The sequence below is a fragment of the Molothrus aeneus genome, chromosome 11 (genome assembly GCF_037042795.1).
Source record: "Molothrus aeneus isolate 106 chromosome 11, BPBGC_Maene_1.0, whole genome shotgun sequence".
Taxonomy (NCBI): domain Eukaryota; kingdom Metazoa; phylum Chordata; class Aves; order Passeriformes; family Icteridae; genus Molothrus; species Molothrus aeneus.
Window position 1 is genome coordinate 2398283 of NC_089656.1, and position 14799 is coordinate 2413081.

Genomic DNA, 14799 nt, shown 5'->3' on the forward strand with positions numbered 1-14799 from the left:
AGGGTTGGTCAGTAGATGGTTCTACAGTACAAAATGCAAGTTTTGCTCCCAAGGATTTGCATACTAACCTCTGACAGTTTGACTTCATTTGATAAAGCTGTGAATATGCAATGCAATCTCTAAAATTGGTGCAGTCCTGCCTTGGCAGTGACAAATAATCTTTGGTTCCTTTGATTGTTTTCTCCATATTCAAGGAATACACAAGGCTGCATTTGAAAAAGCAATTCACTTGAAGTACAGAGAAGCTTGTTTGTGCACAGCAGGTACAGTGGATTCTCTCCCAAGCTTTGTCTCCCTATTCATGTGCCCAGAGCTCTGGGGGGAAGGAAAGTAGAGATGTTGTCTAAGGACTGAATTTACAGGACACAGAGTTGTTCTGCACTGTGAACAATTCCAGTGGGCTCTGACAGCCTAAGTGGAAGTGACTCATTGCATCCTGAAATCAGAGTTTTACCTGTGTTACCTGTGTTACCTGGGCAGGCAGAACAACCCTTGGGACCCCCTCTCCCAGGCTGTCCCTCCTGGAATCCTCCTATTCCCTTTCCCTGGGCTGTGTGCACAGAGCCAGCTCAGTCTGGGTGCAGGTGCACCTCCAGTGTCCCCCTGGGCAGCAGCAGCAGCAGCAGCTCATTGACTGCTCATTCATGGTCTGGCTTCCTGCCTGGCAGTGTCTGAGCACAGGGCAAAAGGCTCTGCAGTGTTACTTCCCTCTCTTTAGGGAATGTAAAAACATCTGATTTATCTTATAAAAAAATAATAGTTACAGTTGAAAGTGTATTTCTTTCTAACTCTTCAGGTAATTTCAGAATTAAGTAGCATCCTACCAAACCTCAGCAGCTTTTCCTCAAGGAACACCATGAATTCTTTTAGATTCTTCCAGTAGGAACTTGACACTCTGGGTTGTGATTTTTTGTTAAAATAACGTTGATAATTTTTGTTTTCTCTTTGACATATTTCTCATGAGATCTGTTTACAGATTTCCTTCATAGAAAACACACCTTTTCTTTCTAAATAACTTTTATCAGTTCTCAAAGCATTCATGTTGGGAGTCCTTTGAGTGTCTTCTGGCAACTTGTAGCTGTCACTTGAAGATCATTTCCATGGTATTTAAGAATTTCTCCAGGCTAGTTCCTTGTTATGTTTCTCATCCCTTCATTTCAGACTTACCTTTTTAACCCTTCTGAATTTTGGAACCATGTTAATAAACCATTGCATTGTTTTGTTTGCAGTTCTCTGGTGGTGAGGGATTTCTTCATATCCAGCACTTTAGTAGATTTTACTGCCATTTTCTATTAAAGGCTTTTGTCACTATTGATTTTTAAAACCAAGGGTGAATTTAGTTTTCAAGTTTCACAGTTTGCTGCTGAGGTTTGGCACATGGGAATACATTCTTAGTTGGGCATTATAATAGTGAAAATTTATATTTTAATTATGTGCAGTTTTATTTTCAAGTATGCTCCTGTGATGAAAAATGGGCATTTATTTGCTGAGAAAAATTCTCTAGCTTGCAGTCTCCCTCTGTATGTGTGGATTTCTGGCTGCAGCTCTTGCCTGGAAGCTAGTAGCTGCCAGAAGTGCCCCTGGTTATCTGCTTTTTTCCTAAATCCTCACTTTTGGAAGCCCAGACTGATAAGGGGGCAGATATCACAGGCATGCTATGTTCTTAGGCTGGAAATTGATTATAAGCAAGTGAATTAGATCCACAAGATTCATATTTCAAATGCAGCACTCATTAGGTAGATATAATTTCATTCAACCAGTATTTTAAAATACTTGGTCATATTTATAATGAAGAAAAGAGGTGTAGGGTGTTTAAAACAGGAGAAGCTTTATGTGGTCCTTCTTACAAAAAACCAGATAATTCTGCCTCTTCATAATGATGCTGTTTATTGTCTCTAGGCTATCTCAGGATGGAAGGCATCCCTAGTCAAGATTTTAAAAATCTTGAAAGCTTTACAAACAAAAAAAGGGGTTTGTTCAGATGTCAGGTAGATTGATTTGATTTGTTTTCGTTCCTCCTTTTTCCCCCCAAGTACAGGAGATTGATATCCAGTAGATGATGTTGCTGGACTGATTTGTAAGGAATCCTTGGGGCTTTGAATGCCTGCCTGGGCTTCTGTTCCTTTTGGAGATATTTCAGAGTACACTAGGTGTTCTTTGGAGAAGTATTTTATGTAAGTTTAATAGACAATGTAAGAATCTAAAATAAGCAGTTCTTTATAAAATACGAATTTTAGAGACATATGAATTAAAATTTAAATCAAGGAAAACTGGTTTTATCTTGTGAGAACCAACATCAGCCACGATTTATTACTCTATCCACTTAGAAAAATTGTCTTTTTCAAGTGTGTGAATGCAAATCTTAATAAATGCAAGCTATAAGACACCAATGTGGCCTCCATTTTTAGTAATGTGTGGTTCTCATTTTGTCATGATTGCCATGTTGTGTGATGCATTTCGTTTATAATGGTATTTACCTTCCTGCAGAATTAAGTAACTTCTCTTGAGACATTTTTTAATTCCTAAATCTTGTCCTTTTGTAAGATGGCAAGAGATTTCAGTCTTGCAATGAAAGTAAATCACAAAATAAGTAATATGATTGCTAAATAAGATAAATTTTATGAGCTATAGAATGTACTACTGACTGAAAGGCTGTAGGTCAGTCATTTTCCTTTGTCTGCTCTTCATATTGCAGTTGCTGTGTGGCCACAGAGTCTGTGTTCTATGACAAAGGCTCTCCCAGTGCTTAGATTTCATTTCTCTGCAAGTTAATTTCTATAAAATCCAATCTGAAATTATTTTAAGAAAATTTAGAAAGCAGAAAAATATTCTGTCCATATTAATTCCATAAAGAAAAAGCACTACAATAGGCCCATAAATACCAAGAGGACCAGTATGTGTTACTGGCAATGATAAACTCAAATATTGATGAATACTGACATGTAAATATTACAACTGAATTAATGCATCAATGTTTTTGCAGGTCACATTTGTTTTTTCTAATCTTTTCCATATAGCTGTATGAGTAATGGCTTTCAGGAGTACTGCAAAGCTGTCATTGAACACGAGAAAGCTGATTTTTCCAGTACTTGTGAATGTACATATAAAAACACACTACTAGGTTTGATTTTTTTTTTCTTAGTATTAATAATAATAATTATTAAAAAGCCTTGGAGATCAAGTTACTAAGGAGAAAAAAAGTAAAATAGTTCTTTTTCCTTTCTCAGCAGCCAACGTCCATGGGCACCTCCAGCGTCCGCCTGGGGCTCCCGGTGCAAGCCAAGGTGGTGCCATCGACAGCAGCGCCCGCCAGCGCCACAGCCACGCTGCCAGGAGGGGCTGTGCTGTCCCACACCACGGTCAGGGCCTGCTGGGGACACTGCCAGGGCTGGGGGCACTCTGCCTGTGCTGGGCACACACTGCCCGTGCTGCTGGGGACACTGCCAGGGCTGGGGGCACTGCCCGTGCTGCTGGGGGCACTGCTGGGGACACTGCCCGTGCTGCTGGGGGCACACACTGCCCGTGCTGCTGGGGGCACACTCTGCCCGTGCTGCTGGGGGCACACACTGCCCGTGCTGCTGGGGGCACACACTGCCCGTGCTGCTGGGGGCACACTCTGCCCGTGCTGCTGGGGACAGTGCCTCTGCTGCTGGGGGCACTGCTGGGGGCACACTCTGCCCGTGCTGCTGGGGGCACTGCTGGGGGCACTGCCCATGCTGGGGACACTGCCAGGGCTGGGGGCACTCTGCCTGTGCTGGGGGCACTCTGCCCGTGCTGCTGGGGGCACACACTGCCCGTGCTGCTGGGGGCACACACTGCCCGTGCTGCTGGGGGCACACACTGCCCGTGCTGCTGGGGGCACACACTGCCCGTGCTGCTGGGGGCACACTCTGCCCGTGCTGCTGGGCACACTCTGCCCGTGCTGCTGGGGGCACACACTGCCCGTGCTGCTGGGGGCACACACTGCCCGTGCTGCTGGGGGCACACACTGCCCGTGCTGCTGGGGGCACACACTGCCCGTGCTGCTGGGGGCACACTCTGCCCGTGCTGCTGGGGGCACACTCTGCCCGTGTTGGGGATACACACTGCCCGTGTTGGGGCCACACTCTGCCCATGCTGCTGGGGGCACACTCTGCCCGTGTTGGGGCCACACTCTGCCCGTGCTGGGGACACACTCTGCCCGTGCTGGGGACACACTCTGCCCGTGCTGGGGGCACACTCTGCCCGTGCTGGGGGCACACTCTGCCCGTGCTGGGGCCACACTCTGCCCGTGCTGGGGCCACACTCTGCCCGTGCTGCTGGGGGTACACTCTGCCCGTGCTGCTGGGGGTACACTCTGCCCGTGTTGGGGACACACTCTGCCCGTGCTGGGGCCACACTGCCTGTTGGGGCTCTGGGCATGAGGGGACATTCTGGGTGGATGCATGGAGGAGGTGTCCCTGGGAGGGTGGGCAGGCCCAGAGCAGCTGTGGCTGCCCTGGGATCCCTGGCAGTGCCCAAGGCCAGGTTGGGATGGGGCTTGGGGCAACTTGGGATAGTGGAACAGGATGAGCTTTAAGTTCCCTTCCAATCCAAACTATTCTATGATTTTCATATTTTTTTGAAAGTGAAAATTGACATGTTTTTAATATAAACTATTACTAGGTATCAGTAGCTACGACGAGCGCTCCCAATCTGTTCAAGACGACGGTGGCAGGTGGAGCTCCATCCTCCCAGCAGCCTGCAGTGCTCAGCAGTGCCCAGAGCCAGGGCTCGGGCTCAGGGCAGCCCCCGGGGCAGCCGCGGCTGCCGCTGCCCCCTCCCACGGCAGCGCAGGTGCCGGCACAGCCCCTGGTCATCCCCAGCTCCCCTGTGCCCGGCACCACCGTGGTGTCACAGGCAAGTGGGGGAATGCTGGAAACTTTGTTTTCTTAGTGCTTTAGGAACTCCTGGGGTGTGTTCGGAAGCAGGAGGAGCTTTTCTTCAGGCAAGCATGTATCCCATGATGGGGCAAATACTTGGCAAACAGGAACCCTTCCCTGGTTTCAGCCACGTGGGATAGAAATGCTGAGAGGGAGGAAGAACACTTGTGGTCAGCTCTCCCCACCTGCCATGTCTGTGGCACTGGTGAAAGAGCAGCTCTGTTCCTGCAGCCAGAGCAGTCAGGCCTTCAGTCTGGACTATCCTCTTGCTGGGCCTCAGAACTGTGGTTACACTGAAATGTGATGTTTCTGTTTCTTGGAGCAATTACACCATATAAAAATAATGGCTTGTTTTACTACTAATGAAAAAAAAGATTAGATAGGATGATGTTTGAAGACTTATTTCTAATTTGATTTTACTGCTGTAGGTGCTTTGTACAAAAACATGCTGAATCAGTAATTTAACAAATTAAGATAGCTTGGGGAACGTTTGTACCTTGTCTGTTGGGCATCTCAAAGGGGAATTCATCTCCAGGAAATTGTTGTCTTACTTCTCATATTTAAAGTTATTTGTACCAAAGCAGACTGTGAAATATAAAATATATTTCTTTCATTGATTTTTTGTTGTTATTTGTGAGGTATAATGTTCAGTTACCTAAAGAAAAGAAAATCTCAGGTAACGAGCAGTAATAGCAAAACATATTTCATATATGGCCTGAATTAGAAAAGTTTCATCATTTTCCTTATTTGTAGTGATCAGAGCATGCATTGATTGTGATGAAAAAATAGCATGAAGCTAATAGTTGTTTTCTTTGGTTTTTGCAGGAAATGCAAGAGAATGTGAAAAAATGTAAAAACTTTTTAGCTACCCTTATAAAACTTGCTTCTCATAATTCACCATCTCCTGAAACGTCCCGCAATGTGAAAGCTCTGGTTCAAGATTTGTTGGTAAATATTTGGTTACCATTTATTTTGTCAGTTTTCTATGAAACTTATTTATGGATGCTGAAAACTATTGCTTTGATCTTAACAGTTCTTTTGGCTGCAATGAAATGGGTTGGGTTTCATGAAAATGCAATATTCTGTATGTTATAGCTATTAAAAAATCTGTTAAAGGCAGACTTTCTTTTGGTTTTTGGAAGGGGAAATGCAGCAAAGTATTTAGTAGGCAGTTGTTGAAGCCACTCTTGTTTTGATGAGTAATACTTTGGTTTGAACTTGAGGATTCGTTATTCTAAATATGGGATCCCCCTAATCCCCCTAAAATCTGGGATTTTTCCTTGAGGATTCGTTTTTTTTCCTCCAAACCCTGTTCTTCTCAGAAACAAGAAGCTCTTAATTTTTGAAGCACAGAAGAACTGTAGATACAATCCTTTCACAACATGGGTTAGAGTTGCTAGGACTGAAGGAGCAGTGTTTTCCTGAGCTGCTGATTTTCAGCTGTTCTACAGACAGGAGCCTGAGTGGCACAGGGGTTTCCAGAGGCAAAGCTGTGTTAGAGTGCTCTGGCCAGAAAAAGGCTGCACTGGCTGCAGGCTCCAGTGCAACAGTGATTTGTATAAGTGAGCTGCAGACAGAGCTGGGAAACACTCAAGCTGCTTAAAAGAAATGTAATATAGTCTATGAAAAACTTGGATTTCAAAGTAGTTGCTATACATTTCTTTGAATTCATTGCCAGAGAAATCTGTGTATTTTAGACAAGCCTAAGGCCATTTTCAAGTGTGAGCTGTTCAACAATCATATTCAATGATTCCAGTGAAAACTTGTTTTAACTTTTACCAACTTGAAAAGACTAAATAAATAAAGGTAACTACTTACAGTATTTTAAACAAAGTACCAACACACGTCTATAGTAAATATATTTATTGAAACTTGTTTTGGTTTGGTTTTTCTCTTTTCTGTATCAGTCAGGAAGGCTAATTAATTTTTTTTATTACAACCTGAACTTTTAACTAATGATACTTTAGAAATCTCATAAAATGCCACCCAAGTTAGAATTCTCTTGAATAAATAAATGTATTTATTCATATACTAAATAAATGTATTTGATATAAGCGTGTATTTTGTGAGCATACATACAAATTCATAGAGGAGAAAATTTTATATCTACTTATAAGCATGCTTTTTATGTATGGCCATGCTTCAGATATATAGTAGTTTTATATATAGTTTACAGTTTTAGTCCATAGTTTTATATATATGGATTCTCCAAGGTAAATTGTACCATCAGAATTGGTTGACAAATACCATCAACGAAGGCTGACAAATTTCATATTTTTAAGGTTACATCAACAACCTGTTGTTGTTGTTTTCTTTTAATTTTAAAAAAAGAAATCACTATGTAAGTGTTAGCAAGAGAGTGAAGTCCCAAAAGAGACTTGAGTGTTTCTGGGGCCTTGTTTTGTCTGCAGTTGTGCTTCCCCAAGGGAATTCTCTGCATTTTGAGTGGCATGTTACATGTTTGAGTTAGTACTTAGAGAAGGATCTTAGAGAGGAGTTCAGGGACTTCAGCTCTGAAAGTTTTTGGTGTGGCAGCCTCTTTAGCTAGAGAGATATGTGTGTGTAGTAGTTGGGAAAGAGGCAACCAAACAACTGAACTGAGATGTTGATGCTTTTTTTTTTTTCTTCACCCTGAAGGATGCAAAGATTGATCCGGAAGAATTTACAGGCCGCCTTCAAACAGAACTCAAATCATCTCCTCAGCCATATCTTGTACCTTTCCTTAAGGTAATGTGAATATTGTTTGGATAAATTTATTTCAGAGCAAAATTTCATTACATGAACTCTTAGAATATCTTTTTTAAATAGTGTTATCTTCAGTGGCCCAGGACTACCCTTCCTTTACTTCTAAATGCTGCCCATTTCTGCCAAGATCTTCCTGGCTGGATGTTCTGTGCAGGCTGCACCTGGGTCAGGCCAGGCAGGGGCTGCTCCAACAGCCTGGGACAGTGCTGAGAAACAGGGAATTCCCACAGGAGGGAGACCTCGTGTGTTTGGGACCTTGGCTGAGTTTTGGAAAAATGGATTTGTCATCCAGGAGTTCACAGCTCGAGTAGCCCTGACCTAGAACGTTGCAGTAATCCTATTAAAAAATAAAAAGCAGTTACACCCTAGTTTGGAAACCATTCATTGGCTATTCTGTAGTGATCCTTTTACTATTAGAATAAATACATTTTTCTGTGGTAGTGGGTAGTTTTTTGTGAAGAAGAAAAAGATTCACATTTCAAAGAGTCCCAAGTTATATTTACAGAATGCTTCAAGTAATTTAATAAGTTGTTTCCATACTGTTTTCCTAATCTGTGTTTGGGTTGTTGATAACTTTCAATCCACATGTAACAATGATTTATATTATGAAGAACTAAACTGGATAAAGTGTTGTTTAGATGATTCTGCTTCTAATCTGGAAATAATCAACAGTAGAATTTCTGACATGATACCAAATAGATTTATTGTGAGGTCCTAAGTTAGTATATGTGGGGGTAAATTTAACTGTTAATTGGCTCTGTAAATTAGCTACAATAATTTCCATATGCAGGATTATATACAAACATAAAAAGCATGTTTAAGTCCCAACAAAACTACAAATATGATTTTAAAAGTATTTTTGGTCTAGTTCAAAACTTCTGTGTTCAGGGCAGATTTTCTCTCTCTTCACTCCCTGCAACTTTGCTTCACAACTTCTGCTCCTGTGTTTTCAAGTTATCATTAACACTTGTTTGTGGCTTTTACTGCAGTCACTTCTAGCATCATGCTAAGAAGCAGGAACTTTCAAAGAAAGGACTTTCTTTGAAGTCCTTTCTGGGCAAGAGGCATTAAGTTTTTAAATCAATGTTAGAACTTTAGAAAGAGCTGTAGCTTGGGTTAAACACTGTTGCATTCTACAGCTGCCTGAGGGAGCACTTCAAAAGAAAACTTCTGCCACTTAAGAAGTAAAAAGTTTGTTCATGAAGGTACAGTACAGCATTTCAGAAGTCTGTTTTCCTTGAAATGGTATGAACCTGGGGCTTACAATAGTACACTTTTCTAATGCACTCACAATACATGACTTCAGAACTAATGATTGCATTATTAAACAGCTACTGCTGTAGGGCACTGAGAGGGAAATCATTTGGTTGTAGGTACTGGAGGTGTGTTAGGAGGAGTAAATTGGTGCAGCTTGCTGGGAATAGGGTTGTTCCATGGTTCTATCCATTTCTTGCCCTTCCAAAGACCTAAGCTCCAAGTTCTAGATAGTCTTGAGAAGAAGAGTGATTTTTCTGCTACAGTAAAATTAAGGGCATGTGAAAATCTGCAGGGTTGCTAAATCCAAACTGAAAGCTTATTAAAAACTGAACTTTCTCTTACAATAAATGTTCAATCTTAGTTCTGTTTGATGAACAGGCAGTTAATTATATTTCCAGCAAATTTCAAAATGCTTTTTGTCGATCTGCTAAGTTGATATTTCATAAACTTTCTTCTGTTTTTAGAAAAGTCTACCTGCACTGAGACAATCTTTACTGAACAGTCAGCATTTGGTTTTGCAAGGCCAGCCATCTCAGCAGTCACTCCAACAGAGCAAGCTCTCTGCAGTGATACCTCAGTCTGCCTCGGGAATCTCCTCTGTTGTCACCACACAGACAATAGGAATAAGGCAACCAAACAACATTTGCACAGTCTCTGTATCAAATACAGTGCAGCCTCCTCAGGTTAAGGTGGTACAGTCAAATCAGAGTTCTCAACTGGTAGGTACTGTAGTGTAAAAGAGGATTTCTTAATGAACTTACAGCAGTTTTCAGTGTCACTTTCATTGCAGCTTGTTTGGGAAAATTCTTTTTTGTTTGTATCATATTCTGTGATATGTGGTAGTACCTCATTTTCTGTCATTTCACACATATGCTCAACCATTATTTCAGCTAAGATTATTAACATAAATTGAAGGAAGTGCACTCTTGGTATTTTTGTCTGCATAGAGTGGTTGTTGTATGAGCACAGTGGAATTTGAGGGAATTACACATGTAGAACAGAAAGCTTTTCCAAGATTTACAGGCAAGAGTATAATGTTGAGTATGTCATTAGGTATGCTGCTTTGCTTTAACATGAAAATGAACTCTCTCATTTTAAACTCTTCTGCACATAGTTACAAAATCTTGTAGAAGAGCTGTGCTGTTCCAGGTGTTCTGTTTAGCAGTAATGCCATTCTCTGTTACTCACTGAGCTCTGTCTTTGTTGTGCACAGTGGAGTATGAAGTGCTTAGATTCATTAATTTAAAGGCACTATCAGTAAGGCAGCTGCACAGCCAGGCAGTCACTGAGAGTGTGGTGACTTTATCCTGCTGTTACACAGGATTCTGTGTGTGTGTTTGCACTTGGAATTAGAAGGTGTTTAGGATTTTTACAAGGTCTTGAGTTTATACAGGCAGCATTACTCTTTGTGAGTTTCCTTGTCTGTGGTGACTGTGCATGTGTGAGTAAAGTACTTCACTTAGATCTCAAAATCATAGAGAGAGGTTCCAGAACATGGATCAAGTTGGTAAAAATTCATATTATTGAGGTGGAGAAATGCAGCTGTGATAATGTAAAACCTTACAGTGATCTATCCTTGAGTTTATAGGCTCTGTTAAGCATATAAATGATTAGTGATGTGTGTGGAGAGAGAATATCTCTTTTGCATTAATTTAAAAGTAGCAGTGCACAGTCTGAAAATACCTGTGCTGTGTCTTGAACCTTGCAAACACTTTGTAGTGGTTAATTTATTAACTTTAAAATAAAATTAATATAATTTAATAATCCTTTAGTGAGCATAGTCTTAATGTGTAAGAACATCTTGAGTGGTAAGATTTGTGACTCTGGCACTTGTAATACACACAAGGCAGTTGGGTATTTTTCACCTTAGCTTGACTGCTTCAATGCAGCTCCAGCCACTTGCATTCTTTCTTTTTCTCAGATGGCTTCTCCCCACCCTGTCTGGATTGTTGTATTAATTAGAAAAGTGTTCCTCACACTTTTTGTGACATCTTTGTGATTTGTCTGTGTTTCATGACTGAGTGGACAATAGCTTTGGCTCTTCTAGGCAGAAGAGTAGCACCTGGTCAGAATTACACGTGGAAAAATCCCTCCCTTTCCTAAGTTAAGCAAATTTGTGCCTGCAGCTGACAGATTGCTTAGAGGTAGAAGTGTCCATGGCCAGTAAGTCTGGCATTGTCTCGTGCCACAATCTACTGCCATGTAACATGGCTTCTGCAGTGCTCTGCAGCCCACCTCAAGTGCTCCTGTGCCCACTGGGCAGGTTTCACCCCACCTTTTGAGAAACATTGATGCAGGACAAAAATGGGTAAGACCACAGGAATTCTTACTCCTATGATTATAGTTCTGCTGGAGTATTTTCTGCTTGGGATAAAGCCAGATTTCTGGGAGAGGCTGTCTCATGTCAATGGATACTCTAAGCAAGCAGTTGAGATGTTGTGAGTAGAGCTGAAGAGCTTTTCTGACATGCCTGGGTAATAGGAGGAGCTGGAAGCTGCTCCAGTAACATTGTGGAGATTGATGTGATGGCCAAGAGAAGTTGGTTTTCTGTCTGTAAGGAGGTCACAGGTGTAGGGCTGAATTTTCATTTACTGGATACTTGAAATGACCACTACATTTTCAAAAGGTCACCAACTGCACAAAGCAAAGCTGTGGTTAAAACTATTTCTTTTCTGGAAAAGATATAATATATAAAAATATATATAATAGGGAGAAGACATTAAGAATCATAATTTATTTGCTTTAGTGTGAAACTGTCTTTTCATATTTCCTTTAAATTTATCAGTCTTTAGTTAATAGAATCAAGCAGTACTTAACCAGGCACTTAATGACCCTCAGAGTAGCTCTATGCAGACAAAAGCAGCATCAGACATCAAGAGTTACTGCATCAGAAAACCTTAGCACAGCACCCATCAGCTCAGATGCCAAGCAGGCAGCACAGCAGCAGCTCCATATCAGGCCAGTAATTGCTGATAAGTATTGATTTGCTTGTAGTGCCACTGTCCCAGTTCTCAGAGCTCCCTGAATCAGAGCACAGGCCTGCTGGCCATCTTGCCTTGGACTTGTCCAGCAGAGGAAGATTGCAGCTGCCTTGCCTGGGGGCAGCCAGCCCTGATGGAAGAACTGGCTGAGCTCCAGCTTTTCCAGGCCTGAAGCTCATTGGAGAGGGTTCCAGCTGGCTCTGCAAACTGTCCAGCTGCAGAAGGGCAAGCTTGGTTTCGACTATGGATCTTTTCATACCAGCCAGTTTAGTTTTCCTTAAAACATGAAGGGGCTGTTAGCTGTTCCTTCCTTTGTCTTTGCTGTTTCTCAAAGGTGCCAGCTGTGGGAATGCTTTCTCCAGTTGCACTGAGGTACCTTCAGTGTGGAAATCCTGTGTGCACTGTCAGCATGCAGCAGGGCTTGCACAAAGGCTTTGAAATGTACAGTGCTAACAGAGATGAAACAGAGATGTTTAATCTGTTTTGTAGAGTACTGGAATCATCCTCCCAACTATGAAGAACAATGTTTTATAAAGCTAGATAGTGCTACTTCTACATAAAGAAAAGGGGAATAATCTTAGCTAATATTTTATTGATGAGACACTTATGAGATAAGCCAGCAGTAATTTTTTTAATTGTTCTAAGTGCAATGTTCAAAGTTTGTCTAAATTGCCATTCTTGGAGTCCATGTGCTCTGTGTTGCCTGGTGTGTGCAGACATTGCCTGTCTTGTTTTGGGTGTTGCAGCAGTAAAATCTGTAAATTTTGAAATTAAGTGAGAGAGATGTTCTTTATTACACATGTGGAGGTTACAAGTGCATTGATGGGTAGTGGAGGTGGATTAGCACTTCATGTATTATGTTGGCACTGCCTCATCATAAGGAGAAAGCACTCCTGGAAGTTAAAGCCAAATATTAAACTTGAGTGATAAAAACACCCAGCCAGAAAATCAGTGATCCATCTTAATTAAAACAAATTTAATTATATATAAAGCTGTATAAAGATTCATGCAGGTCAAGGATTAGGAGGGATGTTTGGAACTACATCTGCCCCATTTCTGCTGCACTGGTAGGGCACAATGTCCCTGGCAGGCTCTGCCATATTCTAAGTTACAGGAGAGCAGGATTTGCTCAGACATTTCCTGACACTTTCCCTGCACTCTCCCAGTGGTTGGGGTCTCTCAGAGTTGAGATAGAGTAATGGAATTTGGAAACAAGATACAGCAGCAGAATAAGAATTATGTTATATGGGGATGTTCCACTTGGCTTTTTAATTCTCCACTGAAGCTTTTCTGGCATCATTTTTCTGTTCATGAATGACTGTAATTTGTACACATTTTAGTGAAATTTTAGGATATTGTTTTCTTTTTGTCTTGTCTGCAAGGCAGCTTAGAAATGGAAGAGTAATAGATGGCTGTTTGGATAAAAGGAATATTTTCCATTAATTGACTAATAAAGGTTTAGCCATTGACGTGGAATTTGGTGTGCAGTAAAATATAAATAAAAATGGCTGTTGAGCAGTAAATATCTGGGATCCATTAACAGGAACAAAGCCTGTACTTGACAAATTGTATGCCCATTTGAAACACAGCCTAGTGCTTTTCTGAGTTGTTATCATGGACTTTATTTTCAGAATTTTGTGGGCTGTACATTAATATAAGGAGAATATTCACACTGATTGTTGTTTGGAAACCAATAACAAAAGGCCAGGCTTGAAAGCAAAGATAAAAAGAAAAGCTTAAGAGAATTGACCACACAGAATTTGTTCAGACATTGATTGTAGGGGAGAATAAAAGGGAAAATTCCTTATTTGGAACAGACCAAGATGGTAAAAATATGAATAACAGGACATAATTAAATGAAGTAGGATTTAGGTAGGATACAAGGCAAAATATCCTTAAAGTAAGAGAGGATATTAGATGGTAGATCAGGCTCCTGAAGACAGTGATGAAAAAGCCATAATTGAGCACACTCAGAAGTGACCATTTGACCATTGTAGGAAGAATTGTGTAATAAATTGAGGAGCAGGGGGAACAAGTGATGTCATGGCTTCTGTTTCATTGTTCTTCATTTCTTGGTTGAGAGCCTATACTCAATGGAATAGTGTTGTTGTCATATTAACATTAAAATAGTCAATTTTTTTTTTTTGTTTGGGAGGAAGAAATAATTGCTTATGTAGATTTTGAGGCACAATTCAGAAACTGTAGCTGCTACTACAGCATGATAAGCAATGGTAAATATGAATTCTAGGCCCATAAGAGCATGAACTTTGTAAGTTAATGCTGCCAGATTACATGATAGCTGAGGTTTGATATGACATTTATCTTCAGGAGTGAGTAGACTGATAAATCACAAGTGGCATAGCCACAAGTGAGTTAGCAAGTGTTTACTCATGAGTGAAGATAAATGTCATATCAGACCACAGCCATTCTGAGTTTTATGTGTTTATGCATGTCTTGTTTCTTCCTTCTACATTATTTTTTTAACTTAATTGAGAGAAAAAAAAAGCTTGGTAAAGGATATATTTTTCAAATCCATTTTTGTTTTTCATTCTTTGCAGAAGCTCTTGTTTACTGTGTTTTTGTCTTTATTGCAGTACTTGATAGGTTTAAGCTTTTGGTTCAGATCCTTTTGCTGCTAAGGGTGATTCCTGTGAATTGAGCCAGGCTGGTTTTGCAGCCCTTGTCAAGTAAAGGTTGGAACCTTGTGCATCTGCACTGGTCCAGGAGATTTGCAGAATCCTTGTCCTCAGAAACTTCAGCAATGAATTCTGATCTTACTGTCCCTAAAGGAATTTTCCTTTCAATGCTTTGTAGGTAGTGGCTCTCATGTAATTGTGTCTCTCTTGTGCAGGCATGAGAAAGACTGATAACTTCTGTTTTCTTTCTATTTCTGTACAGTTGATGTGCTTTGGCTG

The 14799-nt window shown here is 41.1% G+C and overlaps 1 protein-coding gene across 1 annotated transcript in view; it reads left to right on the plus strand.

The window, feature by feature from the left end:
• LOC136561036 (transcription initiation factor TFIID subunit 4-like) overlaps positions 1-14799 on the plus strand; it is a 154691-nt gene that overhangs the window by 16298 nt on the left and 123594 nt on the right. The window contains exons 3-7 of the mRNA XM_066557138.1: positions 3228-3359; positions 4645-4878; positions 5727-5849; positions 7539-7628; positions 9368-9622. Coding sequence (XP_066413235.1) covers positions 3228-3359; positions 4645-4878; positions 5727-5849; positions 7539-7628; positions 9368-9622 — 834 coding nt within the window. The remainder of the gene's footprint in view (positions 1-3227; positions 3360-4644; positions 4879-5726; positions 5850-7538; positions 7629-9367; positions 9623-14799) is intronic.